This window comes from Cygnus olor, chromosome 19, assembly GCF_009769625.2.
Source record: "Cygnus olor isolate bCygOlo1 chromosome 19, bCygOlo1.pri.v2, whole genome shotgun sequence".
NCBI lineage: Eukaryota > Metazoa > Chordata > Aves > Anseriformes > Anatidae > Cygnus > Cygnus olor.
The window spans coordinates 1721239-1737909 of NC_049187.1; the positions used below are offsets into that span (position 1 = coordinate 1721239).

The window sequence follows — 16671 nt, forward strand, 5'->3', positions numbered from 1 at the left end:
ATTGTATGTGATGTTTTTGTCGCTTTTTAATACTGAATTAGGAGAAGATGAGAAAAACCTGTCAGAATTAACTGAAAGAAATGGTAAAAAGAGCACAGGTCTATTTATAGGTTTTATTTTCTTTCTTTCTTTTTTTTTTTAATGATAGAAACAACAGAACTGCATTAGTGAAGGGGGGACAACCACCTATGGTAAAACTTGTGATCAGTTACAAGAACCACAGAGTATATAACGCTCAATTTACATCTGCTCCTTGATGCAAATTGCTAATAGCACTTGAAGCATTGCTTCAAGCAGCTCTTGAAGGAAATGAAAGTAAAGACAATGATGTACGGACAGATTTGTGAGGATGTGATGGAGGTAGAAGAGAGAAGAGATGTTGATATTTGCTGTAAACGAGGAGGCAAGGGGTAGACCTTGGAGACAGGTGAGCAATGAACAGAACATTTAACGTTTTAGCATAACTGCTAAAATCAGGCAAACTGGTTTCAAAGAGACTGATTTCAAAGCAGAAATAGCACTACTGTGGGTTTGCTGAGTTTACAGCATTAAATAATAAGCAGAGGAAAGAATAGCTAGTCCTGATAGCGCAGAAGAGATGGCAGGCTGCAGCCTTCAGTGAACTCCAAGAAAACTAGAGGATTGTTTGAGGGAGAGAGGAAGTACATGGGTGAATTAAAAATTAAAAGGCAAAGTAAACCCAACACCAGTGAAGGGAAGAACTTGTTCAGAGGCTTGTCACTCAGGAAGAAGGATGCATGTTAGGAGAGAAGAACCAGAGGACTGACAGATGTACTATTTGTTTCAAGCAAAATATATTGTGTTGACTTGAATTTGAAAAGAGGTGGGAAAGATTTCTGATTCTTTCTTACAGTGGAACAAATGTAGCTGTGTTCATGTTGGAACGGGTAAATGATGATTTTGGTAGTTTAGGAAGAAGCTGAAAGGGAGCCTTGAGTGGTAGATATACCTACTCACAAGTATAAAAATTACAATATTTCCTCCTCCTCTTTAGGGTCAGATTGAAAAAGATTTGGAAAATAATTAATACTGCTATTTATTTATTTGAAATGTTCATCAATGTTATGTTGGTGACTTAGTGTTAGTTGATTCCTGCAGCTGTGGTAGGTGATCTTGATATTAAACTTGTTTTTTCTAACTAAAGAAATAATCTTATGAGGTTGCTCTGCTGATCACAGGTGATTTTATTCATATTAAAGTTTAAGCTAAATCTCGAATTCTTTTATTACTTACAAACCTGAAAAAATAAGTAAGCTTGTTTAAAATGTTCATTGAACAGAGGAGCCAGAAGAGTTTGAATGTGCTCTGAGGTTGAAAGGATTTTAAGTAAGTACATGTTGCTCAGAGCTTGTTTTTCTAAAGAAAAAAAAACCCACAAAACTACACCTCTTGAATAAGTAACATCTCAAACAATTTCTTAATAAAGAAGAAAAGTATTATTGACTAGGGACAGCTATGACTGTGTGGTTAGAATGTGTCTGTCTCCCAAAAAGTGGGAATAGCCAAATGCTGATTTGATGAGGCATGTGCAGAGATTCCCATGTGTAGAGAACTTTGAACTGGTGCAACAAAGGCTTTTTAACCACAGGGTGTGAAGAGAGGAGACACGAGAATGTAGTGAAGGTTCAGAATAATCCTACAGATGGTCTGAATGTTGAATGAGAACTCTTTATCTTCCGGTGAAGAAGAGTTATTATATGAATAGTTTGGGAAAACTAATAAAAATAGATGCTGGTAATGCAGATGATGATATCCAAGGGGAAAGCAAAATCTAAATTTCTTGCTGTAGTGCCTGGGACCCAGATGTTTCCATGCTACAATACTGGCATGTATTTGCATGAGAATATTAAAGCTGATGGCAAGATTTATATTGTATGTGTGGGCAAGAGTAGTACAAGATCCATTTTCTGTAGTCAGGTGGGAATTGCATTCAACAAATCTGCTGCATTTGCAGGGGTGCATAGCACTGGAGTTGCAAATACCACTTGCTCTGGAGATTTAAATGGCTCCTTGAAAAGGAGGCTTGAAATATGTCTCCATCTCCCTTTTGTTCTGCCTGTGGACAAGTTACAATTGAAACAGACAAAGTCACGGTTTGGAGAAAAAAATCCCCGAGGCTTTGTTTTAAAATTTAATTCCCTTTCAGAAAAGATTAGATTTGTAAAAAGACTTGTGACCTGTTTGGAGCATGGTTAATTTTATGCACTTTTTTATAATGAAAATAACGGAAAAGGATATTAGACAGTTCGAGTGTTTTTCTTTATATAAATTGAACTCAGTTGGGTGATGACTGCTCGAGAAGACAGGGTTTTATTTTAACAACTACAGTTCTTAATCTACTTTCAGGATAAGGAAGCTAAATGGCAGAGCCAAAAACTGATCAAAAGCTTGTAGTAGGGGGCAGAGATAAACAGAAGACATCACCCAACCATCTGGGGAGGCTGAAGGGGACCTGTAAATGTGTGTACAACGATGGCTTGACATTCCCTCCCACCTTGTGATCTGTGTAACTGATTTAAAATGTCATTACATGATAAAACATCCCTGGCATCTGAACAAAAACCAAAGGCTAGGTCATGCAAAAATGGAGCTACTTCAAATTTACTTGTGCATTTTTTCATGCACGACACAACTTTTGTTGATATAAGCTCTTCTTTACAAGCTATTTTAGGGAGTTAATATTAGCAGGCTGTGATCTCAGCTTTCTGGACTAATTGCAAGTTTTTGAGATCTAAATGTTCTGGCTGTCTGAACTGTCCATTTTGTGCACATGTAGTCTTCCAAGACGGCACTCTTGTTGTAAGGGGGGTCGTGGAGTCGTGTGTTTTAAATCAATCTTCTTGTAGTGCATGCAGAAGTGCATGCCTGGCAGAGCTTAGCCAATGTGCAGTGTATTATATACATTATAGTAACTTTGTGTGTCTGAGCCCTTACTTCAGTGATGAAGGCATTATTTCTGTTGGAATTTGCTGTTAACATAAGCTTTCAAACGAAATCTGTAAAAAAATAATTGCAAGCTGATGCATTATTTGTTTCCTTTTCTGCTGGACAACTTAATATGACACTTAAAAAGTGCCCATGAATTGCAGCCAGAGCGAGGATTTTTTTGTTGTGTATTAACCTCAGTAATTACAGCTGCTACAGCGACCACCATTTTTCTCTGAATGCATGATGTATGGATATTAAACCCGGTAAACATTGCCTAGTGCTAAAACTTGCAAAACTGTGCACCAGGCTGTTACTAAGCAATTAAATGTTGGAGCTCACGCCTGAGCTCCGAGTGACGCCATCTCGCCTAGCAGGCTATCTCATTAAGCATGTGAAAATATTTCACCAGGGAATTTGATTTCTGCATTTCAAAACAAAATAGGAGCTGGTGATGGGCTCAGGGTTCTGCGGATGGTACAGCAGGGGATTCAGCACACAGCTGCATTTCGCGGAGCAGGGCTTTACAGCCCTTTTTATTTATATTGTGTCAGTTCTCCCTGTAAAGGAAAATATCTCTCTATTAATTTTCATCGCATGATCATTTTCTTCTTTAAACTTCTATTTTCAATAAATTAAATGTTTCTAAATTAAATAATTGGGCACTATATTCAGGCTGTTGCATACTCGTTTTTGTTTACATAGCACAGATACTCATGCCTGTGTATAAAAACCTGGGGAAAAATGAAGCTCCAGTCTGGCTAAAATGTGCTGATTTGCTCCTCTTCCCTTTTAATGTTTAGAAAGCCTTGGTTTTTGCAAGTGTTTTCTAGTATTCAGCTTCTGAGAGTAAAAACTAAAGTATTTCAGGGTGGCATGGGGTGGGGGGAAGAAGGAAAGGAAAAGCAATAGGGAAGTGAGTTTTCTTCTTTCTCTTAGATGGCTTTTTTTTTCACTTAAAAATGAAGGATTAAAAGATACAGCAAAAGCATGTAACTTCTGTTGTGATAATTGAGTTTGTTGTGTCCCCCTGGTTCCTCTTCTAGCAAGCCTTAAAAATAGTTCTGCTTGCTGCAGAGGTTCACTGTGTGTAAGAACTTGCAGAAGCTCAAACAAAACTACTTTAATACTGTCTGTCTTTTGGTGCTGTGGATTCTGGTCTGTGGAAAAGCTGAAGCTGTCAGATAGCAGAATGTTCATCTGGGAGATTTGGATTGAATAGATACTGATACTTGCTGCAGACAAATGTGCCTTCAGTAAGTTGGCTCTAAGGGCTTTTGGGGGCAAAAATAATGTTCTGTTTTGAATGTATGTCAGCAAAAAGTATGATTGTCCAATCCTTGGGAATTGTTCAGTTTCTTCACCCTGACGTGCTATTTTTAGGACGTGTTAATTATCTTTAATGTTTTGGCTGTGTTATTTCAGGTAGAGGCATTAACCCATCAACCTAGAGCCACAACTGTTCATGCAGTCAGAGATTCAGAACTTGCCAAACTCCCAGAGGGAGCACTGACATCTATCAAACGCAAATTCCCCCAGGTAAGAAAATTAAAACTCTTTTCTATCCGCATTAAATGATATCTTAGAAGCTAAAACTCTCCATTAAGCACCAAGTCCTTTGGGTTTTTTTGTATGATTGATGCATACAGAGAAAACATTTTGTTCTCTGTACCTATCTGATCTGATCTATACCAGGCTTTTACCAGCTTCTCTTTATCTTCTAATCAATGTTGGCATGTTTTATGTTAGGGCTGTTCTGTATATCTGGAAAAAGTTCACACTAAATGCAGGACATGTGTATTTAGTAAAGTGGAAATCTCTTAGTGGTATTGATAATAAATGGCAGTCTGATTTCTAAAATCACTTTAAAATGTTGTTATTCACTTGTCCTGCTCACTAGGACTCAAAGTCAAGGCTTGATTGTATGTACCTTTATTTCCAGACTTGGGAGTTGGTTTTCTTCTTCCTTGCATTCCATGCTGTCCATCTTGATTCTGCAACTGCCATGTTTTTATGTGTCCTGAAGATTATGATTGCTCCCTTGAATCCATCAAATCATCCATCTTCTTTAATTCACTTGACATTATACCTCTCTCCTGCAAATCTAAGAGTGACGGACTTGAAATTTAATTCTTTTTGTCCCTAAGTGCATCAGAGACATTATACTAAGCACTAAATCGTGTTGCTAGCATTAAAGATGATTCTTTAATGCTGTTGCTTCAAATTATTTCTGACTTTTTTTGCTCTCTTTAAAACATGTACTTATTTTACTAGATTTCTTAAAAAGCTGTCAAAGTGACAAACCTGATTAAAATATTCAATTTTTGCTTTTCGAAGACCATAATAACATTTTTGAGATTTTGGTAACTGTAAAATAGAAATGTGTTCATGATTTCTCACATTACAAAAACTGTGGCGGTTTTGTCTGTGTTACTGCAATGATGAAATTCTCCTAGCAGTAAGTGTGCAGAATGGATGCACGTCAAGGGAAAATAATCTTCCTGGCTTCCCTGTAAGCATAATTTTTTGCTAAAATGTTTTTGAACTTCTGCTATGGGTTATTAAGGCACTTCTGTTCCCTGAATCTCTCCTGAATACTCCTCTGATTCTATTCTTCTCTATTTAACATAAGAGATTTCTTGCCCAGGTTTATGTACTGTTAGCAATATAGAACTTCTTGTACAAAACTAGCCATAAACGGGGCGACGATGCCATGGCGTGCTGTCTTGAGTTGCCCTTCTCATTATCACCCCTTGCTGACTGAACGGGAAGCGAGGAAATGAGCCAGGTGGAATTCTCAAACCACCTTTCTCCTTACACAGTGGATGATTTTAAGTGTTACCAGTAGACATTTAAACCATAAATTACTAGTAAGCACTAAACATTTAACACTTAATAATGTCTTGAATGCTAATCTGAACGAAGGCTGTGTTTCCAATTCTGCATTTTTGTCTCCGGCAATAATTAATGTCTCTTTTTCACTCTTCCCTATTTTATCAATGGGCAGAATCGTTTTTCCCTGGAGGGCACTCTATGTAGAGGTGTGAATCTTTGTGATGGAAGTTGAACTTAAGTGCTATGTCTATAGTATAATTTAAACACTTATTTATAATAGAATTCAAATAATCTTCCCACGTCTAAAGAACACGTTCGATCAGCCACAAGCTGCTGACCTTTCTGAGGATGGAGTTGGTTTTCTTTAGACTTGCATATAATTTGGCTAATCGTTTGTAATGAAATATAATGTTAAAGTAGGTCTTAATGAAAAGTTCTCTCAAAAAGGCCATTAGAGAAACATATTCTTAATTGCTGCTATTTGAGATCTCCAAATTCGAAGATAAATATTTAACTAGTATCAAAACTGAGAATTTGTTTTCGTTATAGGGTGATTTTAAGAACAAGCATTAGAAGTAGAAAGGAGTGTAAGAGACTTTAAATAGGGGATTTGTGCAGTTAGTGCCTTCAGACTGTCTTAGGAATGTAAGATAAAATATTTATTTATATGAACTCGAGTTCTTGTCGTCTTTTTTTGTCTGTTAAATCCACTAGACAAAAGAGAGGAAGGAGAGAAGTGAGAGAACTCAAGTGACAGAGGAAAACAATTGGGTAGAAAGTTTGAAATCAAATAAAGTACAAAGTCAAGTGTGAAGTTCAGGGCGTTAAAGTGGAGAGAAATCTTCAAGCTGTTGACTAATAAATGGCATGCAGAGAAGGGACTGGACAGCAGTTTCCTAGAAAAAGAATGATGGGGATCGAAAGCTGAACACGCCTTAACAATGTCATGCAGTTGTGGAAAATAAAAGTGTTATTAAAATGCTTTTGAGTGAAGAAATCTTTGCATTCCTGATGGTTGAAAAGCTTCAGTATCAGCCTGCAGCAGCATGCTTGAAGGAAGAGGCAGATCGCCTGAAGAGAAGCAAGAGGACAAAAAGATGGCTGACTGGTGTTTAGAAATATTAACCTATAAAAGCAAAACGATTGAATGGTTAAGGGAAGAAAAAATAGCTATTTTCAAGTGTATAAAGCTATCTTCTGAAAGAAAGGGCTTGAATTACTCACCATATTGAGACAGAGCAAATGGTAGTGTACTGAAATTGCAGGAGCTGACTATTAAGGAAAGGGTGATTGTGCTCCCTGGAAAGGCTAAAAGATTTGTATAATATCTTAACAAATCCTTTTGTTTGAGGTGGTGTTCAGTGCTGAGCAGAGGGACAGGCTAACAAACTCTGTCCTATTTTCTCTCCTGCTGTTCTAGTAGAGTTATTTATACACAGGATTTATGATGTTTTCCCTATCCAACCAGAAGTAATAAAGTAGTGACCAGATAGCAGGTGCAATAGTTTTGAAATAATTGACTAGGTAGCAAGAGCTAGCTTGTGATTGAGCAGTGGGATATGAAGGATTTCCCTCTTAGTCCTCTGCAAATCAGGAAACTGTACTGTAGAGGAGGAAAAAGCAAACAAACTGTCTCTGTCCAACATAGGCACAGCTGACTGACTGATGAGATTAAGTTCACCTGGGTCTTGCTTGGGCGAATAGAGATGAAACGGTGGTGCTTGTCCCCTGAGCCATGGGAAATGCTCCCTTAGTTCAGAGGAGAGTTGCTTTTGTTTTGGTGTTCTTGGCAGCCTCCAAAGAGCCTACATATCCTGCCTAACAGCTGAGAACGGAGCAGTTAGTGGGGTAGGATTACCACTTCAGTTAGTTACCCTTGAGCTTTGCTATTACATGTGAAGGATGAAAACCCGTATAGTTCTGGAAGTTAGAAGAGAGACTTCATCCTGCATACCTTTCATCAGCCCTGATGTTTGTCAGTGAGCCAGAAAGGGATCTGACTCTTGAATACGTTATTAGAAAATATTACTTATGGTTAAGAAGATTGTGAACATGGGTTGTGCTTGCAGATGAGAATGGTGAGAAATGAGTGAAATAGCACTCTGTTTATCCTTACAGTAATTTGGGTTCCTTGAGCTGTGATGCTCAGTGGAAAATTGCACAGCCGATGCTCGGGGAAGCACCATATGCTTGCCTTCTTTTTTGTGTTTTTTCCTGCACATCTGCTTTGGTCCTGTTACAGACAGGATACTGCTTTGCTGGGATCTTTGATGTGACCTGCTGTAGCTGCTGTTATTCTGGGGGATGAAACAGATGGGTGAGCCTGGGGGATCTCATCTGATTTATAAGTAATGGCCAAATTTTCAGAGCACATGCCCAGAAATGACAGATGTTGATTTCTGGATCCTCCTCAGTCAAATCTACATCTTCTAGGTTCTCAGGGAAGCATCCCAACCTTGAATCATTCTGGATATGGCAGCCTGGATGTTCCCGTCTGAAAGTGGTAAAGTGGTCCACAGAGCCAAACTTCTCCTTAGTCTTCTCAGGGCTCACACCTGAGGACCACAGCTCTCCAGCATATCCACTGGGGCACTCAGCCAGGGAGAGCATTTGCTCCTCTGACAGCCTCCGTGCTTGCTTCTGGTGCTACTTGAAGCTTTTCAGAGTTGCAGGAGTGAAATGGAATTGATTCTTTCTATTTTCATCACTGCTTTCAGTTCTGAAAAGTAGGACAGAGAATAAGCTCATGGTTTTTGGCATCATGAAGCAGTTTTGAAGCAGTAGCAAGAGCGCAGAATTTGTTAACAGATTACAGAGATATCCTAACATCAGTGTATAACTTGGATCGCATTTTGGTTTCTTTGCCTCTACTGAGCAAAACTTTTTTTAACTTGAAATTTAGACCTGTTGTAGTTGATGGAAATTGCACTGAGAACGTGCTTTGGTGCTGTGGGGAAGTGAACTATAAGGCAACCTTTTCCGTGCTATAAATGCACACTAGAAGTTAGAGTTTTTCTGCATCTTTCTTTTAATTCTCTAAGTCTGCCCTTGGGTTTTAAATATATTCAGAATGCATCATCTTTACCAGCAAGTTCTACCAGTTTTCTACGTGTGTACGTTGTGCATCGCATTAGCTAAGCTTGATGTGGCACTATGGAAGAGGTCAGGAGAGGCCATTCTTGTGGATTTTTCTGTTTTGTTCTCATGGCCCATTTAAAATAAGTTTTCCTTGACAGTAGGAGAAGTGGATGTGAAAAGGAGAAAAGAGAAACGTTCAGCGGACGCGTGGTCACCGACTGTAGCTACCCGTCATGAGGTGGGCAGGAGCGAGTGCTTAGTCATAGCGGTGATGCGAGACTGACATTTTTCTTCAAGACACAAATGATCACAGGCATCAGAAGCTCAAATGACCCCAGGATAAAGCTTCAGCTCTTCTGTATGCTTTAATGGCATTTGTAAAGGTGCCCGGAATCGTTGCGAGTGAGCATTTAAGATTTGCTTTGTCACCACGGTTCTCAAGCCATTGAGGTTTTAATCTGAGACCCCTTGCTAAGCTCCCCGTTCCTGTGGCGAGTGGAGTGTTTTGTTGGTTAACCGATCTGGGATGACAGAAAGCTTCAATAATGCCATGGTTTTATCAAAGCTGATGAGCTGATTTACGTCTCCTCCTCCCTTGTCCCCTGGCACCCCCAAAAAACCTTCAGAAAGCTGGTAGAGAATGATCTCAAGTCCTGGAATGAACTCTACAGAAATGAAACTGCTATTATGTGAATTTGTATAGATAAAATGGCTATTATTACTATTTTACCCCTATTACGTTTACTGTATAGAATAGAAAGCCCTTGGCAGCCCTGTTTTCCACACTAGCTTATTCACATTGGGTCGCTGTGTGGTACAAAGCCCATTTGTTTGTCCTTTATCTCAGATATATGTGAAGGTCTATAGTACCCTGCTATGAAGGCACCAATAAATTGTCATTTAACATATTTAAACTAAAGGTGGTCTATTAGTTCACTGTTTTGAAATTTTAAAGGCTTAACTATTAAATATACTATTTCTAAATTTCTTAGTTGGATGACAATGCTCAGCTCAGCTGCAGCCGTTTTATTCCCTGCAAAAACACCGTGCTTTTGGGTGCGGATGATGCTAGAGGATTCACTAGAGAAAATCAGAGTAAACTTGGAAGGAAAACCGTGTTCAGATTTGTAGGGCTATATGTCAGTTGGTTGTACAGGATCCAAACTAGTGTGTCTGGCTTGCTCCCTGGTTACTTTAGCCAAGGCTTGTTTCCTAAACTAGGAACCTGCAAGAAGATGCCGTTGACAGGAAGGAGGTTATGCTGTCTTTCTGAAGCACTGTGCCTTTGCTTTCTAGCAAAGGTGCTGTGTACCTTAAGTGTAAAATAACATACAGTTAAACCTGATCCTTAACCCAGATTTTTTTTTCTTTTTTAAAAAAAGCCTTTTAACAATTGCAACAAAATATTAGGAAGCGATGGAAGAGTTTGATTCAATCTATGGTGTTATGGTTGGTTTTGCTTTGCTGCTACAAGGAGAAGCACATTTCATGATGCTCTAACACACCCCACCTCCTTCCCCACCAAAATACCATCAGCTTCCAAAATTGCTGCTCTAGCAAAAAGCTCTGAAGGCAAGGATCAGCCCATATGGGGGTAGGAGAGGCAGGAGATGAGGATGTGACAGTGAAGGGATGCGTGTCTGATCATAGGAAGCCATAACTGGACTAATTCCACAAACGCCTTTTCTTCAATACCCAGGTTAATTATTATTTGCATGCCTTGAAAATGGTGGGTTTGTTGCTTCTTGAGGTGCTGAAACACCTGCTCTGTGGATGCAAAAATGCAGGCTGGAGCGACCCAACGGTCTTATCTCTGGCGTGTGACTTCTTGGCCTCCTTTGCAGCATGGAGCAGAGTTGATGAGTATCTTGTTTCATTTTGGTTTTTATTTTTATACATTTCTTCTCTTCTAACCAAGATAGATTTGTACTACACAGTGTCTTTTAAATCAATTAGTTGTTACTGGTTGTAATAGCCTGTGAATTCAGAAACAGGATGTTGGTGCAGATTTTATGCAGTCTTCCCATGATTTCTCTGGATTGGTTTAGTATGAAGTAGGCTGAGACCAGACAAAGAACTTTATTTGGTCCCCTTGTTTCTATTAATAGGTGGTTTGTCAAGCAATCTATACTATTCACAGGAAGAAAATACTTTCCTGTGGACACTTATTTACAACTGAATTCTCATTAAAGTCACTTTCAGAAGGGCCTATTGTAAAGCCCTAACCTTTCACAGTTGAATAGAAGGAAAAGCTTTAACTAAAATCTGCGCTTGGAAAATTAGCTAGGTGTGGACAGCAGGTTGAAATGTTTCAGAGAATTATAGGAAATAGCTGTTACTCTGCAGCGAAGTGTTCAATGGTGGGAATTACAGTAGCTGCAAACAGGTAGTGCTCAGGATAATGCCTATACTTGAGGTGGATGGAGTAATCAGCTGCGCGTGTATACCGTTGCTAGTAGGTGATGTGGTGGTGTAATCCTGCCTGGCCCCATCGCCAAGGGAGGTTTGTTTTGAAACTGAAATTAGTCATCCCAAGGTCGGCAAATATGGTCCCCTCGGGAATGTGGAGTTAGTCCCTGCCCTGCAATGCAGAGGCTGCAGGTCTTCTGAGTAATTTAGCATTAGTTAAGCAGAGGGAAAATTAATGGCTTGCCAGAAGTTTGTAGCAGATGCAGAAACAGACTTCTCTGTTCGGTGCGAGAGAGCTGGGGGGACCGGAGGCTGCTGTGACAACCTGAGTGGGTCTGACTCGGGATGGAGTTGTTTCAGAAACAGCCAGGAAGACAACATGTTTCTGCGTAGATGAGGTGGTAAGTGGCAAGATAAAAGCTAGGTTGTAGATGGTGAAATTGTACTGAAAAAAGTGCTCTCTAATGCCATTTGAGAAAGAGGAATACTCTTTATTCCATTTTGCCCTGCACAAGTGTTCTGATGAGTTAATCTGAAACGGTGAATAGGTGGGAGGAGGAAGAACACTGTCTCCTCTGCAAAATGTGCCTCAACTGAATGCCCTGCTCTGGGACAGGTTTTATGATTTTACAGTTGCAGAGGAGGAGAGGATTCAGGGCTTTTGCAGAATGGTACGGATAAACCTTGTGTTCTGAGTGGCTATCAAGATAGAAAATTGAGTATTTCTCTAGCCTTGTAAAGTAAACTTTCCTCCTTCTGGCCTTTTGCATAAGCTCTGGAGAGTGAATCTGTTTGCTTCTGAGGCTTGTTTTGACAGTTGGCCTAGGCCTCTTTGTGCCCTGGCACCCAGACCAACACTGCGAGACCCTAAAGGTCCATACCTGGGTTGCTGGGAAAGCCTTGCCAATGTGAACTTTTGGAATCATTTTGCAGCTTGATGTGGTTGCGTTGGGTAGGGTAATGCTCTCCTTGTCACAGGGATGAGTTCATCCTGCAGCATGGCAATTTCATCCGTGTACCTCTATTCATACCCGGACTTTCAACAGAAGTGCATAATTGACATCTGCTCGTTATCGGTTGAAGTGGTTAACTGTGGTGATCTGAGCAGGAGCCTGATGATGTGAGCAGGAGCAACTGAGCATGGTTTGTAATCATAAGGAATGATAAATTCACCTTCCTCACAAACTAAAACACATTTGGTTCTCTCCATAGTACAAGGGGTCAAAAAGTAGTGTTTACTTTGCAGGCAGTTAATGATTCTGGCATAATTCAGAAGCCTCCCGATGTTCTCTGGTAAGTCTGTGCTCCAGCTAGCTGCCTTCTTTTTTTTTTTTTTTTTTTTTTGGCACAGATTTTGCTTCAAACTCAATTCAAACCTTAAATCTAAACTGAGCAGTTCTGTGCCAGTGGATGTGGAGTATAGGGCAAGTCTTTGAAGGTCTGTGTGGGTTGGTGCTAGAAGAGATTAAAATCCCAGATTCACTAGAGGGATGAGAACCCCACACAAATTGTGCTGGAAAGGCCGTCTGGCCCTACGTGATGGGGCCACAGTGGAAATGAGTCAATTTTGCATGCCCAGATGTCTGGGAAGTGCTCAGCACTCTTCTGGCACTATGTTTGGGAGAGACTGGCATTGAGATTTGCCTGGGAGTGAGGGTAGGAGTCTTGTCTGCTTCTGAAAAGCGATACCTGAGTCTCTCCCTGGTTCTGCTCTGGGGGCACTGCTGGGGCTGTACGGCACGCTGCGCCGGCCGAGTACCGCAAACACAGTCTTTCTTCCAGGTCAGTCCAGTCTTCCCAGCAGCACTGCCAGAGTTCCTGCCTTCCCTTCTACCTGCTCACACTGCCAATTTTTAGTTTTTCCTACAAAGTGCACCAAAATAGGCAGCACAGGAATAACTGCCCGCTGAGTGACTGCCCAGATGTCTGCACCAAGGTATCTACCGGCCAGTGCCCATGTTATCTGGGTTTCTCCTGCCTGGGTCTCTCTCAGGAGGGTGTTCTCTGGCATGTTTGCAATAACTTGTTTCCCTGATATCTCCTCCTAGCCTGGGGGCTAATTTCTGTTTTCTTCTCCCCCACTTCCCTCCCAAAGCCAAACCAGCCCCGCTCGGTGCTGCCCAGGTCCTCCCTGGCCCCAGGGCTTCCTTGTCTCTTGGCCAGGGCTGCTTTTGTGTGTGTCTGCACCTTGTTACTGACTGGGGGGGTTAAATAAAGGTGGTTGGAAACCTGATGGGTGACATTTATTTATTTATTATTTTTCCTGTTCGTTTTGAATTCTCCCCACTTCTCCTGAACTTGGTGAGAGCTGCTCTGCAGAGTAATGGCTTCAGGTAAATCATTGAAGCTTGGGTCTGTTGTTGATGAAGAGATGCAATTTATATTGACTTCTCCCTCAGACTGATGGACAAACCTCTTTTAAGGAAAAACATTTGCCTTTTTGTGAAATAAAATTCAGTGTATGTAATATAAAACTCCAAGGAAATTTGAGGGCAGTTCTCAGCTACGATCCCAAATTGATGTTCCTTCGACGTTGCCATGACTGCGGCAGAGTGACTCATCCTGTTATGGTTAGCAATTTGCTTGTCTTACAAAGTCACTGGGGAAATAATTTTTCCATATCTATATGTACCAAGGCTGTAAGGTTTGCTCTAGCAAACAAGACAAATAATATTTTGTGGTAATACGAGCAGCCAACTGGAAAACGAGACCAATAGGTTCTATTCTTAGTTCTGTCATTAACCTTGGACATTTTCTTCAGTTTAACTCAAGCTCTCCTTTAGCTGTCTGTAAAGCAGAAAAAGTTATAAATACAGGAGATGGTTTTAGAAAGTAATTAAAATTCTGATGTTTAAAGTGGTCCAGATGTGTAAAATGTTCATAAATAATACTTCCGAAACTGCTGGAGTAGAGTCACACTATGTGGATGTGGGTTATCAGGTGAATGCGTGAGGAGCGGGTGTGGCAAATGCTCCTGAGGAGCAGACTGCCTCCCTTAGGGAGGGAAATCGGTCTCACCCACGCTAGTAGGAATACTGTCTTTCCCTCTTTGGGGCAATTTTCCCTGGCTAAGCACAGCTCTGCTCATTAAATCCCAGAGCTGCCTGTACTTGTGACACACCGAAGGGTTTCGGGCCTGGTCTGAGGTTCCAGCGCAACAAGCGGCCAAGGCCGGCAGCTCGCCTCAGCATCAGGCTGCTGTGTGCTGATGGTGGCAACTGCATCTGTTGCCAGGGCAAATAGAGGAACTTCTCTGAACTTGAGCTTGATGTGGCATCTTTAGGAAGTTGCAGTTATGGCTATGGGAAAGAAATTACTGAAATAACTTTGTTTAGCTTGTCCTCCTTGCTCTGCTATAATTTCTGCATCGGAAGGTACCTGTTTGATCTCCCTTCCTCCTACAGGCACTGCAGAAATCGGTGCGAATATATTAAAGCTGTGAGGTTTCGTAGTCTGTGGCAATTTTTTTCTTTTTGCAGTAAGATACATAAAATAATTCTGCTGGGCAGATTGACCCGTCACGATGGTCTTTTATTTGAAAGATGCATCCTGAAGCCCTTGTTCCTAGGGGAACGGTGTGTCTTTTTGTCCAAAGGCAAGGTAGCCGCTTGCTACTGCTTGTTTAGCCTGGTACTTTGAAGATGCTTTGTCATTTCAGTTTTGTTTTTTGTTGTTGTCTTACGAAAGATTAGATCTATTATGACTTTGAATTGTCTGTCTAGGGGGGAATATCTAATGATTACTATGATAATTCTGAATGCATTTAAGTATCTCATTTTCTTATTTGGTAAAACATTTTTGCATAGCTGTTTAGAATAAATAATGCATTTTGCAACCTTGATATTCCTTGATATTACAATTATTAGTCTTCTGCTACACCACTTGTTGGGAAATATTGATTATTGATGTTGGAGGTAGGCTGATCAGTTTTCAGGCTTGCTTGGCTGTGGGAGCATTGGTTTATATCAAAGTCCAGTTCAAAATGGCTGAGAGAGGACAAAAAAATCTGTCCTGTCAAGGTACCATGAAAGATGATTTGCGGGGGGAACATTTTAATAAGTATTTTGTTCTGATTCTGTGTATTTGTCCTGTTATTTGAGATATTTTAAATTGATTCCTGTGAGCTGACTGGTTTACAAGGGAGGGGGGGTGGAAGCAGGACTGGTGGAGAATCTGAGTGCAGCCCTGAGCCTTTGTTACCTACAGAAGGTGGGGGGGGGTGCAACAGCCTCTCAACAGCGACGGTGAGTTTCTGTGCTAGAGGTGCAAGCGCACTGCAGAGAAGAGAATGGAAAATGGGATTCGATGTGTTTCCCCAAATAATTGGATTTTTTCTTCTGTTCCCAGAGTAAGTTAAATATTGTTTATTTCTAGTAAGACTAAAATAAGGTAAAATAAATCAAGACAAATGATCAGTCACCATACATTACAGCCAGGAAAGAAGTTATGGTTACAAAACTGTATCTCCTTATTATTCAACTTGAGATAACATCTTACAGAAGTTTGAGAGTATCCATTTAGATGCATTATTTTTAGTGCACTCTGCCTGAATGTTTCTTTTCTTACTCTTTCTCTCTCATTGCTAGGTTGTGACTAGACTTATTCACTTGCTGGGTGAGAAGATTCTTGGCAGTCTTCAGCAGGGAGGTAAGACTCATTCCTGGATTATTCCCATCCATTCTGGTGCTTCCTTGGAACTAGATTTACATCATTAAATTCGGAAACAGAAAGTGCATACTTGACAAGAGATTTTGTCTCTAAATATTTTAGCTGTTGTCACAGCTAATTCATTATATATAAACACATTTTTTTTGTGGGGAATGGCTGAAGAAGTATGGGAGTGGAATGATTTGCAAATGAGAGAAAAATACTGCATATATGCAGTGAAACTTTCTTGAAATTTCTTGCAAAAGAGGAGCTCAAAGGGAGCACTGGAAATAACTGCTATAACAGACTTGAATCAGATAGTCATGCTGAGTGGCATCTGCACATTGGCTGACTTAGTATGTCTGTGTTTGCATTATTTCAATGAATTGTCTGAGAGCAAATGATTTGTTATGCATTGTTTTGTAGGCTTTGTGTATGTGGCAGAGGCAAAGCAAAGTGTATTTACGAATTGAGGGGAGTAGGAGGAAATTTTCCATCCAGGTTGTTGTTCTTGAGCAGCTTTTAAAAGAAAAGAGATGTGTGTTAACTACCAATAGTTTTGTGGGGTTCTCTGCTGCTCTGTTTTTTGTTTGTTTTAATACAAAAATTCTATGCTATTACTTTTATTGCTGTTTTTACAGAATTCCAGAGAGATTGAAATTAAGTAGTCAACTCGCATGTTTTGGAGAGTGAATTGTGAAGTCCACGCTTTTATTGAAGTCTGTTTTTTACTGTTTGGGTACACAGTCAGTTTTG

The 16671-nt window shown here is 40.3% G+C and overlaps 1 protein-coding gene across 2 annotated transcripts in view; it reads left to right on the top strand.

Annotated features, from left to right (window-relative positions):
• The window catches only part of PNPLA7 (patatin like phospholipase domain containing 7), a 125885-nt gene that overhangs the window by 45584 nt on the left and 63630 nt on the right, over positions 1-16671 (top strand). For both annotated transcript variants that reach the window (XM_040531088.1, XM_040531089.1), the window contains 2 exons: positions 4372-4485; positions 15855-15915. In XM_040531088.1, coding sequence (XP_040387022.1) covers positions 4372-4485; positions 15855-15915 — 175 coding nt within the window. The remainder of the gene's footprint in view (positions 1-4371; positions 4486-15854; positions 15916-16671) is intronic.